General features: G+C 31.6%; 1 protein-coding gene across 1 annotated transcript; it reads right to left on the reverse strand.

Annotated features, from left to right (window-relative positions):
- Nucleotides 1–1,379: 1,379 nt before the first annotated feature.
- LOC148603324 (3-ketoacyl-CoA thiolase A, peroxisomal-like) lies at nucleotides 1,380–16,292 on the reverse strand. The gene is made up of 12 exons (XM_088552382.1): nucleotides 16,028–16,292; nucleotides 12,465–12,558; nucleotides 10,861–10,915; nucleotides 10,302–10,381; nucleotides 8,898–8,940; nucleotides 8,481–8,582; nucleotides 8,121–8,201; nucleotides 6,422–6,518; nucleotides 5,189–5,279; nucleotides 4,428–4,607; nucleotides 3,663–3,864; nucleotides 1,380–2,258 (listed from the first exon to the last, which is right to left on the reverse strand). The coding sequence occupies exons 1-12, from the start codon at nucleotides 16,187–16,189 to the stop codon at nucleotides 2,183–2,185; spliced, it is 1,263 nt and encodes a 420-aa protein (XP_088408508.1). The 5' UTR covers nucleotides 16,190–16,292; the 3' UTR covers nucleotides 1,380–2,182.
- Between the last annotated feature and the right edge of the window lie 983 nt (nucleotides 16,293–17,275).

Here is a 17,275-nt window from a genome sequence, read left to right on the forward strand (position 1 = left end):
TTTCTGCAACTTGCTTGATTTAATCAAATGGACTTTCTCCTCTGTCAATTTGGAATTGTATGAAAATTAGAAAAAAAAAGTCATTTTTGATGGTAAGGAGGAACCATATTTCAATTGGCACAACTTTTTTTTACCTCTATAAGCAGAGGAAAAATTCTACATCACAATCACTTTGTATTTATCTAGCCATACCTTGTGCCATGCCTGTAAGATATCACAGACTTTTTCAGAAATGTTTTTGAAGGAACACCAGCTATATCTGAAAAACTGATTGCAGTACATTTTATGAATCTTTAGTCCATTCAAAAAGTAAATAGATAGTAACAGGGAAACTATGATATGCCAGCAGAGGATGCCTACCCTACTGGTGCACCTGGTCCAAGCTCCCAGTTTTTAGTGGAGTCCGAGTCGCTCATTTACTTTTGTTACTTTTTTTGTAATATTTCATTAGCTTTATGTTCTTTGTCATGTTTGTCTGTTTTCAATGCCTGGTCTTTGTACCAGGATTACATTCTTTTGATTGCCGCTAGAATCTCTTGATAACTCTTTCACTGTGGGCACCAAAGAAAAGCAAAGCTTATTTCTAACTGCAAATAAACCACAAAATCTTTTTTTTACATTAACAAATTGTTAAGCTTAATATGAACTGTTGGCAACTACAAAAATAATTAAAAATACCGTAAGCTAGCTCACAAAAACAATATCCCAATTTCAATTAAGACTATAACATATAAAACCATTCGCTGGGTTATCCTCCTTGTAAATTTTGATTGCATGTATTTATATATTATTAACTAGTACTCATTTTGTGATGTAGAAATTAACCTTGTATGTTTGTTTTTGTGTGAGGGCCTCAAGGAAGATTAGACTTACTGTGTTCTGAAATAAAATATTATATTACATTGGCTTCAATAGTAATGCACATCTACAAATGATCCTCAAACTACATAGAAAGTTTCATAAAAATTGATAAAGCAGTTCAGAAGGAGTTGTGGTTTGTTATGTGACATGAACATGTAAAATCAAGGATTTTCATAATAGAAAGACAATGCAAAAAGACCAAAAATATCAAACAAAAGTTTCCCATCATGATTATATTTTAATTGGTAGGTTAAATTTACAAAACTTAATCAAACCATCAAAGGAAGAATTAACACCTCCAATTAAAAAAAAACTATAGAAATTATTGTGATGATCCTTTTCTATTGTGAAAAAAATCAGAATTGTTATTGCAATAAACTTAACTCATATTATTGAATTTTTCTAAATATCCTCAATATTAAAATCACACTTCCCCCAAAATGACAAAATCACAATTATAAATGCACACAATTATTCTTGACTGTATAGTTAACAGTGAAGAGAAGAAACAGTATGTGTATATTGAAAAATCACATTTATTTAATAAAACAATCATATACATGTACAATGTACCTAAATCAACGAGGCGTGGCAGTCTATAGCTTTCAAAGTATAGATGAATTTCATCGAAGTATTATTATTCATATGGTATCAATCTATTAAATTCTTATTACTTGCTTATGAAGTAAACATCAAAATGACACATTGACTTTGCCTAACATAGTGATATCTAGTTTCACAAAATTTAAGTACTTCTCTGTCTAAGAATTGGGCAAAATGTATATAAGGTGTGGCACATGAGGGAAAAAATGCAGTGATTTTAATGCATTAACCAATTAACTATACCTGATAACCACCAGAAATAACCATTAACATGTTTGTAAAATTTGCCTTTCTAAGATAGATCAAATTCAGTGGAAATGCACTATGGAAAAATGGTGGGAAAATTTTCCCACACTCTTTCCCTTTATAAGCAGTATGCTTCAGGATGAACTTCAATAGCTTTCTGATTGTTTTCTAGATGTACTGAATATATTTTAGGCAAAAATGACTAAATTGCGGAAAATGATGCGCCACCCATTGCCCGATTCTTACACAGAATTGTACCTACTTAAATCCTAGAAAGATACAGTACAAAAATTCAAAACAAGATTGATACAAAAAAAAATAAAATTACAATGTCCAGTAAATGTATATATGAAATATTATTTCTATGCATTTCAACATTTTGCTCTGTTTATAAAGAAAACTAATGTTTCTGATTTATCACAGATTCACGTATTTAATCACATTGACCATCTTTACGGTTATAATGATTTTATCATCTTCCTGGAAATTCAAACACACCAGCAGCACCCATACCAGTCCCAATACACATAGACACAATACCATAGGATCTGAAATCATCAACAAAAAAATAAACTGTATACTACTGTGAAAGTACTTTTATTCATGGGTACCAATTTTCATGTTAAAATAATCAGTTCGTAGATTCTTGATTTTGTGGCTTTGACAACTTCATCATACAAATGAAATGTAAATTTCATTTTTGTCAGGAACTAAATTTCATGGTTTAATGAACGAACGATAACCACGAAAAAATTGGTACCCCACAAACAATGATACTGTCAAAGTATTGAAACAATTCTAAAAATTTGTTTTTCTGTCTGTATTTCTAGAACATGTCACATTATGTGTATACTGACATGCAACATCGAATCATCAGAGGAGGGCTTAGATTGTATTTAAAACAAGCATTCTCAGAGTAATGCAAAATAAAACATAGTCCTCTACTGGCTGTTTATATCACTGATCCAAAAAACTACTTTGGATCACCAAGTATAAATGACAAACTGAGGAAATGACCTTGATTTTGAACAGAAGAAGGGATAAGGACAAAGACAAGAAAGATGTTCAAATCCATTTAATAGATGCACATTTGCAGTTTTAACCACAATTGGACAGATTAGGTTTTAAATAAAGGTTGATTAATCTGTCAAAAAAACAACTCAATATTTCAAGTCTTTAGAAAAAAAGTGATTAAAACTAAAATTTTGGTATAGGGCAACTGAAAGTTGGTAACTTTGGAAAAATTCAGTGAAAGGGAGCGAAATGTAAACATGATCTGTAACTCATCAAGGTAGACTTAAATACCAAAAATCAGCTCATTATCCGCAAGCCTTTGGAAAATTTTAATTTCAGTAATTTTTTCAAAGTTCAAGGGCCATAAAACAGACAAAAATCAGCCAAGCGGAACGAAATGAAACTTGATATGTATTTCATTTGGGGAGACTCCCATACCAAAATGAAAAATCAGCTCAATATCTGCAAGCATTTAGAAAAAAAGTATGGAAAACTTAAACTTTGGTAAATTTCTCAAAGTTCAAGGGCCACAACGTGGACAAAAATCAGCCTCGAGGAAGCAGAAGGTTGACTCGCATACCAAAAATCAGTTCAATATCTGCAAACATTTAGAAAAAAGTGCAGAAAACTTCAATATTTCTCTGTACTGACGAACAGACAGAGCGCAAATCTAAAATTCCCTTCAGCTAAAGCAAGTAGGGGACTAATAAGAAAGCATGACATCAGAATACTTAAAAGTATCATTAAACCATTAATAAATAAATGAGAATGACACCACCACTTGATTTACACTACAGTATTTTGTGAAAAGGGTTAAATGAAGAATATTATCAGGATCTACATCCTTTAAAAAAATGTTGGGATCAAATTTGGATCTTGTCCACCATCCTTCACACATAGACGTAAAATGGTTTCTTCTGAATCAATTAACATATCACCTGTTCCCTCTTCTTTTCAGTTCATGTAAAAGTGTAGCAATCTGTCTAGCACCTGTACAACCAAGGGGATGACCGAGGGCAATAGCACCACCCTTTGGGTTAACTTTCTCCATTGGTATTCCTAGTTTCTCTACACAGTAACTTGCCTGACTGGCAAAAGCTTCGTTTATTTCAAATATATCAATGTCACTGACAGAAAGACCTGTAATACATTGTAATAAAAGAAGTGATTAAATTTAGAGTGCCAATGATTTGATGTGAAGTATGTAAATCAAAGTGAAGATTAGCATGAAAACATGCTACTTCTAGTCTTAAACTCACTAAAACAAAACAAAATATAATAAAATACAGACAAAGCACATTGTACACACTACTAATACATTTAAATGAATAAAATACTTTCATGAAGTAAAGCAGGACAATAGTATTCATGACAGATGCTTAATCACTGACTTGGCTAGAATTTATGGAGAATGTGTGCTACATGTAAATGTAACAGTCAAAATGATATGAAACCCTTCATCCTTTTCAATTTACTGTAAAGGCTAGTGTATAATTTTTTTTGCATTTTAGAAATTTTAAAATGGAAATTTAAGACAGCTTAAATTTTCCTGTCTCCTAATACATGCAATACACATTGCTAGCTTTGAGCAAATTTTAGACAAAATAAGTAAGTATATCCAGTAACCCCCCTTTTAAAAAATATTTCTTGATCCATCCAGCTCTCAGTAAATACACCATTACTTCAACAGAAATGTAGTTAACCTGTTTTTTTCAGGACTTCAGGAATGGCAACAGCAGGCCCAATACCCATAATCTCTGGCGGACAACCAGCCACAGCATAACCTCTTATAACACCTAGGACAGGCAGGCCCAACCTTTCTGCTTCTGATCGCTTGGCTACTAACACAGCTGCTGCTCCATCACTTACTTGGCTAGAATTTCCTGAGAAAAAAAAAGATACGTGTACATGCAACTTCCATGATGATGTGCCTCAATCTTCATGGCAGTAATATGTGCTGAATGTGTACTATGAATGATTTTTTTAATCATGCAATCCAATTTTCATAGAAATATGTGCGACTTTACAATGATATGATTCAATTTTGATAGAAAAATGCTTCAAAACAAACTTAAACTGATGTATGTTATATAGATAGACAGACAGACAGACCATCATTTTATCTTCTTCAAATATTGAAGCATCACACCATCATTTTTGCATGGCATACCCTAAGTTAATAAGGAAATTCACACAAAAGTGCCAGTTCATACTTTATGTGAATTCATATTGCTAGCACTTAATTTTTTGTGTTGTGTTTTGTTTTGTTTTGTTTTCTCTTATTTTCCTTATCTTCAGTTTTTATATGTATTTCATTCTGTTTTGTACATAATGTAGATCATCTCTGTTTTCTGTTCTCACATTCAGGCCATGTGCTTGGATTTTGATGTACTTGACTTGACTCATTATGTGCCAATACGTACACTGTCCTTTAACATGTTTAAAATCATTTATATTTACATACCAGCTGTTGTAGTGCCTCCTTTTTTGAAAGCTGGTTTTAATTTCATAAGGTTTTCTATTGTAGATGGTCTAATTCCATCATCTTTTGTAACCTACAAAAATATGTTTTTAAATTCTATTATTAAATGAATAGATTTTTTTCTGTTGGGCTAAAAACTACTTTCAGGTCATGTTAAATAATCAGTGGAAAAAACTCACTAGAAATATAATTAATTCTTTCCACTTGCATGGTAAAGACCAACCATGGTCATGTAGAGTTTAAAAGTATTTAGTTTTTACCTACAAAATAGTAAATGAAAGTAGAGTTATGCAAGCCTTCCTCTGTAAAATTGAGGTTTTTTATGAAACTGGAGTTGTTTTTTTCCACATTAATTTATGATTTTCTATTAATGAAAATGTATCTATTATGTCTGTTTACTTTAACACAAGGAACAGATATGCCTTCAGTGATTGAAAATTAAGTGTATATCGTTGTAAGAATCAGGCAAAATGGGAAGATTCAAAAACATGCATGACAAAAACCTACTAATCTGACAATATAATTTTGCACATGGATAATTTCTCTATTTCAAAAGGCCACTATTTAATCTCAGCATCGCTAAATTTGTTCAGTAATTTTGCAATAGAGTTATCTACCCTTGAAATGTTCCCTTTAAGTACATTTTAATGAAACATTTCTCAATTTACGAAAATGATATGGACAATATGGTCTTCTTTTCTTGATTCTGATGATAGAAATTATCAAATATCACTTTCAAAATGGTGGTTTTTCTTCAGAACATGTTTTGTTTCACTCACTGCCTGATTCTTACAGAGATTAATAACGGACTGATCCTGCAAAATGTTCATAAAAATTAGTGAAAAATTGCCTGAAAGCCTTCATTTATTCATTTTTTGATCAAAACAACCCCTATCCCCTTCTTGTTATAAATAATGATCCGGATCCACATGTTAAACTGTACTTACAGTAAACTTTAATCATATCAAAATGAACCTTCCTACACTGTAAAAATTGAACCCCTATTTTCTCCTTGACAATAAGTATGTCTACTTTGCCAAGTCTTCCCTATCAATTTTGGGGTTAGAGGATAAATTTTGCATAGACAGATGATTCCAGAATGGATTTTATTTTAATAAAAAATGAGTCAAATTTAAAAAAGTACCTACATTCTGAAAATGAGGTCTATATCCCATGGTTTCTATCATATATGGTTTGGAAAAAAAAAGAACTCACTGTAATCTGTTGTTCATTATCATCCTGATCTTTAACTGTTACTGTAACTGGAACCATCTCATCTTTAAACAGACCTTCTTTTGTGGCTTTCAAGGCTCTAAAACAAATAAAAGTTCTTGAGAACTGTTTGTTGTGATATAATGGTCAGTTGCACCACACTCTTTAGATTCCCACAGAATGGATTTCATATGTTAAAGATGCTGTATGTTATTTGAAAAACGAAAATTAAAATTGTAAACAGTGGAATTTTGTAAAGTATTGAAATTGAAACAAATTAATAAAAGATCTACAAAATTATTCAATACACAATAATTATTGTACATACCATTAAAATAAGTTAATTTCATTTGATTATTGGTTTATACAAGATGTTTCATGAGTCATCAAAACAAATCTTCAAGCTATTTACAGTGGCAATGGCCAAAACTATGTGGAACTAAATTTATTGAACACTATTTAAGGAAGGAGACCTAGGGTAAGAGGCATAACTTACAAATCACTGGAACGTTTGTATTCAGCATTTAACATCAATCTTATGTAAGCATCAAAGTAACTCTGATTTCATTCTGTTTCAAACCTCTTTGAGTGAAATTGAATATGATACAAACATATCACTGATTTCAAGAGTTATGTCCCTTGCCCTAAGTCTACCTCCTTAAGCCACATTTAGTCTTTGGCCATTAGTCTCATATCCCTGTTAGATTTCGATTTGGACCAGTAATTTTCATCTTCTGTCACTGGTCCTATTAGACATATCTATTAGCGGGCAACCCTTCCCTTCACCTGGGGCAGATGTAACAATAAAACAAAGTATAAAAGTCAGTCAAATTTGGATTCAACTCTTGCAATCGGTACAGAATACCAAGACCTTAACAATGTTATCAATGTTATAATAGTAAACATAGTTGACGTCTGTGAGGGCAGTGTCATCAAAACATAAAAATGGAGATCGATATCAACAAGGGAGCCAATAACAGAACCAATAAAAACATAATTTAAAGATGTATCAGTAATACAGTGAAGAAAATCCCTACAGATTACATATTAGTTTTATGGATGGTGGAAAAAAATTTGTGTAGACTGCACATTTATGTTCATAGTTATGCAGAATGTTGTGTAAGCAGATGTTTCGATTTATAAATGCTGATTCATAACTACAATGGCAGTATACTTTACAACTTTTTGTGGAGTGTGGGTGGTTGATTTAATTTTTACGATTCTGTGCATATGCTCTGGGTTTCTATATATCTATTTTTGATTTGCCCAAGAAATATTAGTTTTGTTAAGTACTTCAAAAATAAATTTTTATAACATCAACAAAAAAAGATAAAAAAAAACTTACCATAAGATTTCATAATTAAAAAAAAGTGGAGGGACAAAGTGATAGACAAGTTGATTACTATAAACCACTCAAACATTGTTTGTGAAGTATAATAGAAAGTGGGATATTTTATTGACTACTGGGTTCATATAAATTGCAACCTAAAACATGTAAAAGATATGGGTCAACATTACGTAACTATAATGAGATAAAATAAAAGATTGTCACATGACATTTGCTCATTCTTGGGGTCAACCACTGATTGTGGAATGGCATAGGGAGGTCAATTTCTGGAACTGTATGATAAACCTTTCCTCTGGAGAAAAACAGTTGGGTCAAACTCAACAAGGAAGTTAATTGTATGATACATGTACTTACTTCTGTTGAGATGCCAAAGCAAATTGATCTTGTTTTTCCCTAGAAATACCGAACCTCTCTGCTACATTCTCTGAAGTTATTCTTTAAATATATAAAAGTTATGACATTTAAGATGGAATTATTCTATCAATATTTTAGAACTAGAATGATATGTGTACTGGTAGTTGATGAGTGTATGGAATTCATCATTATACAACTACATATACCAAAATCATTTTATCATATGAAGGACTTCTCAACCCCTTTAAAAATTACACAAGAAAATCTATGATTGAGGGTTATTTTTGCAGATATTTTGTGACTGTGAACTGAAAGTAGCTGAAATCTCCAAATCTACACTATTACAATGAATATCTTTACCCCATTGGAATCAAGATTTTTGCTGCCTCTTCATGCTCAAATATCTTAGGGTTTAATGGGGCACTGTTGGTTTCTCCTCTATGGTAACTCATTGACTCAACTCTGAAAAAAAACAAGAGAAAGATTTTATTTTATGTAAAATATTGCAAATCTTAAACTAATGATCTAAATCTTGTCATTTCTCATACTTCCTTTGAAGATTTACATTATGAAATGCAGTTTGTGGCAAATTTTCAGGAAATAGCTTTAACTATAAATGCTAGTATTTTTCTATGAATTTCAATTGGCCTGACCTGACCATTTTTAATGTTGACAAGCATAGTCTTAGTGACCTAACACCAACTAATAGAATATCTTCACCAATTTACTTCATAAATATTCATTCATGTACATGTAAGTCTCTATGTCTTAACTTACCCTGCACCTATTCCCATATTGCATTGCCCCATTCTGATACTAGCTGTCAAAATATACCAAAGCTATGTTAAAATGAAACTATGAAACAGTACAGACATGTAAATGTTTGTATTTATTGTCATCAAGGCTTTGTCTTCTTTGTTTTTACAATTGCCATGTATGATTTTTAAACAAAGTGAATTACAGACCTGTTAGTGTCTTCATTTTGACAACAGTATATTTGGCTGTATTTTATGAAAATTTACTGTAGAATCCTGAACTTTGTGAACTTTCACACTGGTACATGGAGAAATTCACAATCCCTTGTGTGCATAATTTGTTGTCAAATTTTGAAGAATCTATGGGGAATCAATAAAACTAACAATTCTGGAATTATTCTGATCTACCACCATTAAAGATAAAGGCAGGATATTTAGCCATACATCTACATGTATGTTCATAACAATATTGATTTTTGAAGTATATTTATAGCAATACTGATTTTTAAAGTATGTTTATAGCAATACTGACATACTTCAATATGTCTGTTTATAGCCATACAGATTACATCTACATGTATGTTTATAGCCATACAGATTTACATCTACATGTATGTTTATAGCCATACAGATTTACATCTACATGTATGTTCATAGCAATAAAGATTTACATCTACATGTATGTTTATAGCCATACAGATTCACATCTACATCTACATGTTTGTTTGTATCAAAAGCTTAACTTAATAATGACAGATAGTGTCTTTTCCATTTTTCATTTGTCAATCAGGAAGAAACAAAATTACACAAATTTATTGCTTGAAATCTCAACAGAAACAGTTCAAAGAGATCCTGAGAACCAATTGTACCAAGATCTGAACAATGTTTGACATTCAAAACTCATTCTAGAAGTGGCTAACAATCCCCTTCAAAATTTCAAGAATCCTAAAACTGCAGGAGAAAGTGAATGATTTGCTGCAAAAGTTATCTGCTTATAAAATGTCATCTGATTAGAATAGTGAATTTTAAAAGGTCTGTCTGCAATGGTCAATAAGAGAGGTCCTCAGTTCAGTTTGAAACATTACCTGCAACATTCATCACAGCTTGAAACATTACCTGCAACATTCATCACAGCTTGAAACATTACCTGCAACATTCATCACAGCTTGAAACATTACCTGCAACATTCATCACAGCTTGAAACATTACCTGCAACATTCATCACAGCTTGAAACATTACCTGCAACATTCATCACAGCTTGAAACATTACCTGCAACATTCATCACAGCTTGAAACATTACCTGCAACATTCATCACAGCTTGAAACATTACCTGCAACATTCATCACAGCTTGAAACATTACCTGCAACATTCATCACAGCTTGAAACATTACCTGCAACATTCATCACAGCTTGAAACATTACCTGCAACATTCATCACAGCTTGGAGACCTGAAGAACATTGTCTGTTAATTGCATTGCTTGGTACAGTGTGTGGTATCCCCCTGAAATTTAGAAATAGGACATGTGACAAATATATATTGTCTACTTCAAAACTCTTTAAAATAAGATTTTCACTTAATTTGAATAATTTCACAACTTGGCAAGTGTTTCTAGAATAGCAAAGGATGCTTACCCTACCAGTGCACCTAGTCCATGCTCTCAGTTTTTTGTGGAGTCTGAGTTGCTCATTTGCTTTTGTTACTTTGTATGTATTATTTTAGTTCCTTAATATTCTTTGTTGTGTATGTCTGTTTTCCATGTTTGGTCTTTGTCCCTGAATTGCTTTTTTTTTTATTTCTGCTTGAACTTTGGTTCCCTTGATTACTCTTTCAAAAGTTTTGAATAATTTTAACCATCAAATTCAGTATCAGGCATGTAATGATAATGTAAAAAATATTCAATGCACTTTTTTCATTCATTGAACTTTTTTTTACAACTGATGGCGTTAAAAAGTATTTTCTGAATATATCCCCTGACTTACGCCATGAACTGCCCTGATCTGACTGTAATAGCACCTCTCCCATCTCCAACAGTTCCTAAAATTAAAAGTATTTAATAGAAACATTAGAAAATTCCTCATGTAAATTATAATCATTTAGTAGTACTCCAGCTAAGGATCATGCAAAATGTGATTCATGGGTTAAAAGCCTACATATTTTCATTTTTGATATTTTGTTTTAATTGCCAAAGTAAACAGAAATAAACATTCACTTATTCATATAACCTGTATTCTTAGGAGATAAATATTATATAGCATGCACTGCAGATTTCAAAATTAAGAGAGATATCTCTGTAAATGACACTCAAATACAATAGAATCTACTGTATTTTTAATGTTGATTATCTCCTAAGAGCAGGCAGATGTGAATGAATAATTACACATTTCATAGTATAGACCAATAAAACAACTTAATTACAAAAATAAAAATACGTAGCCTTTTTTGGGGTGTATCACATTTATCAGATTTGGCATGATTCTTATAAAGACAGCTACTTAAAATGTAAAGAGTAGACTTGTTTGAATTAGAACTGAGTATTGTGACAGAGTTCAGGATATGATACATGTACACATGGATAGTGCCGTTGAAATCATTTTTCTGGTGATGTAACCTTAATCTAGGAATCTAGTTGGACATGTGACCAAACAAGAACAACTTGGCACATTTGAATCTTAATGCAGCTCAAACACTTCCTCTAATTTGACTTCATTAATGAGTACAAAAATCTTGATTGGCATTTTAAAGGCAGTGTATAACTATGTCTCATATTAGAAGGGTGAAAAGTTTTATGAGCATTAAAATGGTTCTTAGTTCGTTATAAACATTTCATGATGCCTAAAATCCTATGATCTTCTATCTAAATTCTTAAAGTTATGTGAATAGGCCTGGGTTTCATAAATACAATCTTAGTTAGCGACTTTTCTCAAATGTTACCTTTTCTGTTCCTAAACAAGTTACAAATTTGGGTCATTCAATTCAATTAAGAAATTAATCACTGAAACACCATTTTATCATTGTTCTACCATGGGTTGGCAATTTATGTCAAATTGTTTAATAACAACAAAAATGACCAGCCCATGGAAAAACAATGATAAAATGGACTTTTCATGATTTATTCGATTCTAACAGACCCAGTTTTCATATTTTTGAATAGACGCAGCCTATGTGTTACACAAACTGTTGGTCATAAATTTATCCCTTTTTTACCATGGCTGTGGTCTGAAGAACTTTGAGGCACATCATACTAAAATCACAGATTATTTTCAAACATACTCTTTATTTGTATGCCATTAAGATAAAAGGTGAAACAATAATTGGAATTAATTTCTTCATTTTTCAAAATGCATTCGCAACCAAATACATCAAATTTAAGATAAAAAAGCTGTCAGACTAAGAACATTGTCTATAGCAAACACCCAATCATTCAGAATATATTCTTTCATTAATTCTATGAATTCCTTAATTTATAGAACACTGGAGTTACTATGATCTTCTATTATCAGATCATTTCCACTTGTATACATTGTATCATAATTCATTTATTGTTTTTGACTCCATTTTTTCCTATTTGACTCTTAAAGATTACCACAGCATATATCTCCGATCTGAGAGGGTGAGACACCAGACTGTTGTATCACAGCTTTCAGGATGGATGCTAGTAACTCATCTGGATATGTGTCCTGTGAAAAGATATTGTTACATCAATTCATTTTAAATTATTTTTCATGTAGTAACAGAAAAATTAAAGTCAAAATTGGTAACTAAGGCATTTAAAAGACAGCATTTTAAAGTTCTATCCAGATCACAGATATCATCTGAAATAGAGGCTTAGGCTACTTTCTGGTTTAGTCTAACAATCATATTGTCTGCTGCAGCATACTTTTTTTTAGAATCTGAAGTTGTTGCTGGGAGGTGACAAAATAAAATAAATAATAGCCTGCCAAAACTAGTGAGAGTCAAATTTTGGCACCTGGTCAAATCAGCACCACAATAAGTTACATTGGCACCTGGTCAAATCAGCACCACAATAAGTTACATTGGCACCTGGTTAATTCAGCACCACAATTAGATACATTGGAATCTGCTCAATGCAGCACCACAATCAGTCACATTGGCAACTAATCAAATCAGCTGTTGGTTAATCAACACCACCATAAGAAATTTATGGTTTTGTGTAAACTCCGGTATATTATGGTATCATGTTATTAAAGAATGGTAATTATGTGCTGATTGTTATTATATAATTATTTAATTTTTGCAAATGAAGTGATTGAATAATTAGTAATATCATATGGGCTTAATTTAAATTTATATCATGCATACAGTTGCTTGTACTTTGTTTATTGTCTATTTAGTAAAAAGATGATAGGAATTACGTTAAAAAGATTTACAAACAAACTAGAGGCTCTAGAGAGCATGAATCACTCACATGGTCAAAAATTGTCTTTATAGCTTTCTAAAGCTGGACTCTTGACCTTACTTTACTATTGTCACAAGAATCATTTAATCAATACAGAGAATCTTAGTTATCCACCCGGTTTTCATATTGTAAAATAAATCTCTAATTGTCATTTTTTCTCTTCAAGGGCAATAACTCCAAAATTGAGTAACAGATCTTTATGAAAGTTTCAGCCTAGGTCTGTCTCACCATGCTGATCAATTCCTCCCTCCCCTCCTACAAAATTAGGCTAAACCCTTTGGTTTTCAAGTTATTTCAACAAGTCGTCAATTTTTATTTAGTGGTGGCCATGTTTTGGACATAAAAAAATGTGAAGGATATCCTAACAAACATTCATGCAATGTTTGGTTACAATCCATTTCAGGACCCATAACTCATTCATTTATCAATGGATCTTTCTGAAAATTTTGGCATTCATGTATATGTAGGTAATCCCATCATGCTGAACAATTTTAATCCCTGTCAGATTTTAGCTAAACCCAACTGTTTTTGAGTTATATGCATAATTCTGAAATTTGACCCTTATGGTCTATTTTTAGTAATGGTGAAAATAAAATTTTCACAAGATCAGAAATCCCCTCACACAGATATTTAAACATGTTCTACATAACATTCATGCAAAGCTAAAAATGTTTCAATCCATACAGTAGTTTTAGAGGAGAAGACTTTCATATTTCGAAATGTAAAATTCGGGAAAAAAATCCATTTCAGGACCCCTAACTACAATGTAATTCATTCATCAATGGATCTTTCTGAAAATTTCAGCATAGGTCCATCCATCATGCTGAACAATTTTACCTTAACCCAACTGTTTTTGAGTTATTTGCATAATTCTACAATTTGACCCCTACGGTCTATTTTTAGTATTGGCGGCCATGGTTTTAGCCAGATCAAAAATCCCCACACAAGGATTGTTAGAAATAAAGTACCCTACGGAACATTCATCAAAATTTGGTTACAATCTATCAAGTAGTTTCAGAGGAATAAATGTTAGAAAAAGTTCACAGACGATGACAACAACGGACACATATAGTGATGGCAATAGCTCACATGGCCTTTTCGCCATGTAAGCTAGTTAATAATTTAATATTATCTTTTTACTGTTAGAAAAGATGCTATTTTTATTTTATCTTGGATACAAAATTTTCCTATCACCTGAACAATAAACAAGGTCACAAAGTTTATACCACGCCCCTTTTAACCAGACTACATTTACCAATGAAATAATCCTGTCTGAAAAAAGATATTTGCATTGGAATAAATTAATATTAACTTATCATAGTTTTTGCCAAAATATTAGATTATAAGGAATGTAACTAATAACTGAATATATTACTTTTTATATAGAACTTTGATTTGATTTAAGCATAACAAAAAATGCATTAAAGTTTATATTGCATAAATGAAACCAGAGTTCTTTATACAAGATAACATATTCAGATATTAGTTACATTCCTTAAATAATTAGAAATGATTCTCAGCTGTGGCACATTTATTTGCCTGTGTAATTAGTTATGTGTACAGTACAGTTATAAGAGTGATATAATATTTATGACTAAAATTTGTCTTTTTGCTATAAATGTACCCAAGGGGTGAAACCATACCAAAGATGTAGCTCACGCTATATCTAATACCCTCTTCTTCAGAAGCAAATAATTTTTTTGGCCTCATTAACAAAGTTATGTTTATGATTTACTTCTGTAAATTATTTCATAACCAATTTTAATGTTAATACAATTGATAAAGAATCATTTAAAATTTTCGTAGTTTCTAAATTTTAAGTACATTTTGTAGCACTCCAGCTAAGAATCAGACAATATGTGATTCATGGGTGAAAAGCCTTTATATTTTTAGGGCGTATCACATTTTACAGAATTTGCATGATTCTCACAAAGACTGCTACTTAAATTACATGTACATAGATGTATTTTTGGGTATACATTTACTCATGCAAGTTCAATTGGCCAGTTTTTGCCCATACATTTGTTTAAGCCACTTCTGCCTTATTTTCCCAATAGGAGAGTTCTCGTGATGTCATCACTTACCTGTGATTTGGTTTTGGTTGTCAAAAAATCCATTGAGTGGCATAGGGTATCAACTTTAAATCATCAGAACTTTCTCATTTTTAAAGATAATTGAAAAAATTTTTTTGGTTCCCAACATTGCAAATTAAATTTTTTATACATGGAATTTTTAAATAAATATTCAGTAATTAGACTATATTTACATAAAATTTTAATTATAATTTTATACAAAAATAGAGGTTTACATATAAATATCACTACAAATTTATTTTTTAAAGTAAAACAGTTATAAATTCACATACACAATATGAATTATTTTATCTAAATGAAACATTTTGCAGAACCAAAATTGGATATAAAATAACAAAATTATAAAGTTTTGAAAATTGGGATTCTAATCATGAAATTGTTAATTGTTTATTTGCCAACCAATTTGACACTTAATGATATGCAAATTAGTGAATATGACATCGCTAATGAGATTGGCGAACTCTCCTATACAATATTACCAATCAATACACATAATTTTGAACAAAGTGCCAGTATTAAACTAGAATTCACCAAAAAAACAGGTTGCCACTAGAGCAGCTAAATCAGGAGACAAATTCCCAAAAGGGATACATCTTTTTAACTGATATCAAATGACAAATCACCATACGGATATACCTTAAATGATCCTCTCTTTGCTTTCCCAATAGGTGTTCTCAAGGCTGAAACAATCACTATGTCATCAGGGCTATCTCTGAATTTAGCACCGGAGGCGGTTTGATTAAATGCAACACTGTAACTAGGTGCTATGTGATTGAAAACTGTATTCAGTCGATCCATTGTACGGTGAGAGTTGAAAGATGAAGAACAGTCGGCTGTCTATGACAGTTTATGGGTTAAAATGTAGAACTACGACCTTTGACATCATTTTTATCAAAGCGGAAGACGAATAATGTTTATAAATTTTCCTTAACTCGGTGCAATTAACCGGGTTTTACGTCCCTCACTGCTTTTCGTCTCCTTTAAAGTCTTGATTGTTTTTTTTTATTTTGTTTTAAATATTTTTCAAAGTAGAACAATTTAAATAAAACGTTAACTTCTATGAGACGGGGTGTTTTTCCTCGCTAGCCTAATACTTTATATGTTAAACTAAATACGATTTAATTCTTTAAAAAAATTTTAAATCGATTTTTACCCATTCTCATTATAAATAAACGCTCCATAAGAATCCACACGAACAACGTTACATAGCTGGATCTGCAAAAGGTACCACAAAACCTCTTTCAAAACTTGTACCTTCTATACTCACAACTGTCAAAGAGGGTCTGCAGTCCCACCACACCATTTGTAACCCCCGTAGTGGTATTAATTCTATGTGGATCTCGAAAAAATCAAAATATCTTTTGGAGACAGTCAGTTCAAGACTATTATCAGATAAAATCCGACTTAAAAACATTATACATCGTTTTTTTTTTCCAAAAAATATAGTACACCTAGATACAAATACATAGTTCTTAGTAGAGATTCCTCATACTTAGTAAGAAATAATTCCAAATCATCTTCCAAATATACAGAGGAAGATGTTTATAAAATGCTGGAATTTTTAATCAACAACATATTTGTCCAGTATGGTGGACGTGTTGTTCAACAAACGGTCGGCATGCCAATGGGAACAAATTGTGCTCTTTTACTTGCTGACCTATTCCTTCACTCTTATGAGGCTGACTTTATAGCTGATCTGATCCGAAAGAAAAACTATCGTTTAGCTAGATCCTTCAATCTCAGTTTTCGCTATATAGATGACGTATTACATGTATCTTTAAACAATCCTAATTTCGGGAATTTGATACGTCGCATCTACGTCAAAGAACTTCAGATAAAGGATACTACAGACACTGTGAAGTCAGCCTCATATCTTGACTTATA

Source organism: Perna viridis, chromosome 11 (assembly GCF_037379345.1).
Source record: "Perna viridis isolate PV_CMFRI_1.1 ecotype Kerala chromosome 11, ASM3737934v1, whole genome shotgun sequence".
In the NCBI taxonomy this organism is placed as follows: domain Eukaryota; kingdom Metazoa; phylum Mollusca; class Bivalvia; order Mytilida; family Mytilidae; genus Perna; species Perna viridis.